The sequence below is a fragment of the Haplochromis burtoni genome, unplaced genomic scaffold, assembly GCF_018398535.1.
Source record: "Haplochromis burtoni strain Fernald_Lab_line unplaced genomic scaffold, NCSU_Asbu1 Contig_17, whole genome shotgun sequence".
Taxonomy (NCBI): domain Eukaryota; kingdom Metazoa; phylum Chordata; class Actinopteri; order Cichliformes; family Cichlidae; genus Haplochromis; species Haplochromis burtoni.
Window position 1 is genome coordinate 519,772 of NW_024582378.1, and position 3,956 is coordinate 523,727.

General features: G+C 46.9%; 1 protein-coding gene across 1 annotated transcript; it reads right to left on the minus strand.

The window, feature by feature from the left end:
- Window positions 1-3,634, minus strand: pou4f4 (POU class 4 homeobox 4; the record flags this gene model as incomplete). Its single annotated transcript, XM_005915993.3, is given in 2 exon segments — window positions 1-2,175; window positions 3,273-3,634. Coding segments are annotated over 2 exon segments (1,047 nt in total). The 5' UTR covers window positions 3,393-3,634.
- Window positions 3,635-3,956: the final 322 nt, after the last annotated feature.

Below are 3,956 nucleotides of genomic sequence, written 5' to 3' on the forward strand. Positions count from 1 at the left end.
GGCGGATTGTTTCCATACTTCTGGAGCCACAAAGAAAACACCCATGTCCTCCTTCTCCTCCCCCCTTTTTATTTTACGAGTAAACCATGCAACGGATTACAGGAGTTACTGCGCCTCACAAATTAGCCACAGACCAAAGGACGCTTTTAACGCGTTTGGTCGGATCTCGTCTCCAAAACCTCTTGAATTTCGTAAAGAAACAAACACCTGGGAGAAAAGACAGCAAAAAAAATCAATACATTTAAATGAGCTTTTTTTCCCCCGACACACACAGAGGTGCAATATATTCACAAATATGTACACTGATAAATATAAAAAGCTATTCCGGCTAACGAGGATAATAATAATTATTCCTCGATTCCCGTCATTATTATTCTTAATTTTTTTGTACAATAATTGCCTTGTGAATGAACGGGACGGAGCATTGTTCCCTCCTCTTTTCCCCCTACGATGCGGATCACTTTCTCCCACATCTCAAGGGAGCAATGGGCTACTCTTGTGGAGAAGCATAAAGATTTAAGAGTCTCGAGTTTTTGGACAGGGTCTCAGTCTTTTTTGTTAATTTTATTTTCTCTCCCAGTCCCCATGCTCCGTCTCCACTGTCAGAATAAGAAAGGTACACCGTTGTATCCACTTCGTTTTTTTTTCTGGATGGATGAGGCTGAATTTATTAGAACACGTCCGGGTTTATACTGACAGAACAAGTCACCAGCTGTCTCACATCCAAACCTAAATGTGTATCTAAAAATACCGAAAGACCCCGTCGAGCGCTTTCTTTGCGCTGAATACTTTGTGTGAAGTCGTTTCCACATCTGCAGACACACGGCTGTGGATTCTGCTCCACTGTAACGAAGAAAAATCACGCATGCACACACACATATACGCGCATTTCGTCCATTCTTTAGTCAGAAAACGTGATTTTTCTTCTGTAAAATAAATAAGTAGCATTTTCAATGCCATACCATTTATTAATTATGTAAAGCAAAAACCATTTGATGAGATTTTTTTTTTTTCAATGACCGTAGTCTGCTGTAACACTTTGATGAGCACCTATATGATCTGTGAGATGACTGTTTTCTTATTGAGCGCGCACCTATGGGGCCCGGGTGGCTGTCAGACAGGATGTGCCCAGGTAGTAAAGGCACGACGGTGTACCTTGTATTTTTCTGACAGTGTGGTGCAGCAGCAGCAGCTTGTCTCTGGTTTGTCTTTTTGGAAACGGGGCAGAGACCCGCGGCTTCGCTGGCCTTAGTGCGTCGCAGAAAACTTCATTCGTTTCTGCTTTTGCCTCTGATTGCAAAACCAAACCCGGACCACGTTCTTTTTCAGGTCCAGTTTCTCGGCGATTGCGGCGATCTTCTCGGATGAGGGCCTCGGCTGCACGGCGAAATAAGCCTCCAGAGAGCGCTTCTCGGGTGCAGCGATAGAAGTGCGTTTCCTTTTTTTGTCCCCCCCGTTAAAGAGCTCCGGCTTGGTCATCTTCTCCCTCTGTGCCCGCTCGGCCTCCTCCAGCCAGGCCTCCAGGATCGGCTTCAGGGCAACCATGTTGTTGTGCGACAGCGTCAGGGACTCGAACCTGCAGATGGTGCTCTGGCTAAGACACCCGACCCCGGGGATCTTAAGGTTGGCCAGGGCAGCCCCCACGTCCGCCTGAGTCACCCCAAGTTTGATCCGCCTTTGTTTGAACCTTTCCGCAAAAGACTCCAACTCCCGGGGATCAGGCTCCGCGTCTGCGCCGGCGGTCCCCAGGGAAGCGTGGGATCCCAGCCCGTGGGGGTGCATGTTCATGGATTGCGGGTGGTGGTGGTGGTGCTGCATGTGGTTGATGGCCGACATGTGGGCGTGAGCCGTGTGCGAGGCCGTGGAACAGACGTCTGAGCCGGGCATCCCTCCGAGAGAAATACCGGGCGTGAGGTGGTCCAGCAGGTCGCCCTCCAGGCCCTGCGCCGGCTGGTGGTGCGCCGGGTGATGGTGGGAGGTGAGCACCGAAGGGTGGTGCAGGTGTGCGGAGGAGGAGGTCGGGGTGCAGGTCATGCTGGTCATTGTGGTCATGGTGTGGTAGGTGGCGTCTGGCTTGAACGGGTGACTTTTCTGTGCCACGATGTCCACGGCGGCCAGAGCCTCGGCTCTCTGCAGCAGCGTCTCATCAAAGCCGGCGAAGATGTTGCCCTGGAGCTGCGAGGGGAGCAGAGGGAGGCCGGTTAGAGGAAAGATTCTAAGCAACAAAACCTGACAGCTTCGTCAAAGCATCCACCGCGACTCCAGCTAATTACATCACATTTATTTAAACGTTAAAATAACAATTCATGAAATGCAAACTATTAAATAAAATGACAAATCTGTGGAAACTTTTCTATCGTAACCCACTGATATTTTTCAGAATTTGGACTGTTTCACAAATACTTTTCTGCTTTTCCAGGTTAACATTTAAACTGCAATATTAATCAGTTAAATGTATCTGTGCATTATTTACAGTATATAAGCAATTGTCACAACATTACAAAAGACGAAAATTTTATGCGCGCAAGGTGAACTGGACTTTGTTTCATTAGCTCTCAAAACAAACGCAGTCGACCTCGACGTGGACACAGCTGGATGTTCCCGGTGCCTCGAAAGTGTGTCAGCGTGGAAGGATATTCATTTAAAATTAATATTTACGATCTCCTGAATAATTTCTGCGGACAATGAAATGAAACGGCTGTGAGTTTGAATATGAATGGGACAATATGAGATAACACGCGCTCGGAGATTCCACGCAGGCTTTTCATTCGTCCTCTCCCTCCTTCATCTTTTATCGTCGTTCGTTTGAAACAGAATCCCTCACACTTTCTCAAAACACCAGATCTGGCTTCGGCAGAGGCGCATTTTTTGCGTCTGCGGGCACCACGGTTGGCTTGGTTTTTTTGTTTTGTTTTATTTTGTTTTTGTGCTGCTAGTACTCCCCGGTTTGATCTGTTATATCGCTGTCTCCAGTCTCTTTACACGGGTTTCGTTTCACATTTCATCGAGCGCTGTCATTCGATGCTATAATATTGAACTTTATCCTCACTCCACCGTCCAAACAAGACGTATATCCTGGTCTCAAAGTAGAAAGACTTTAGCTGCCAAAATGTGGGGCTGTTATTATTATGTTGTTTTATTAAATTAAATAATTTTATATTGCATTACATGAATAGAAATCAAGAATAAACTAAAGACATTTTCTACATTGTCAGAGGGGACTGGAAGTTTTGTAAGAGCTGCAGGAAGTCACGAGTGAATTCTGGACTCACCGACGGTGTGGGAAGGCAGGCTCTGCGGATGGCCTCGGAGCTGGAGTGCAGAGGAGTGTATTTGGGTTCGTGCAGGATGGGGTGCATACTGAAAGGCTGCTTGCTGTTCATCGACATCATGATTGCAGAAGTGAGGGAGGGTCGCTGTCCGTCTTCCTCGTTCCACTCCGTTTTGATGGTTTTTCTCAAAAGAAACGCCTCTGAGAGGAAGAAAACGTGCCTGCCACGTGCAGATAACTTGGAAAAAAATATTTTTTTTTTCTTTATCGGGTTTTTGTAGATGTAGTCAGACTCAGTAAAAAAAATATACAGAACGTGACAACCAGAGGTAACTCCGGGACACCTGCGGATCTTCTGCCTCCTGTAAACGACTTCTATAATAAAGATGCTCTTTGCCTCCAGCGTCTATATTGGACCACTGCCTCCCAGGCTCTTCCTCATTGGAGGATCCTAACTCCCTCCCCCTGGACGTCTCCACCAACCACGTGAACATAGTCGTCTTTAGCCACGCCTCCAAGCGTGCTTGGCTCACTGGCAAGGACGGTTTGTGGTTTCACTGCTAAAAAATCTTCGTAGAAACATCTAAAAATCGATACCTGCAAGAAAAATGTGGGTTCGGTGACATGAAGTTGTCACGAGACCACCAGGAATAACGTGGTTATTGATGCCTGCATCAATTAACTT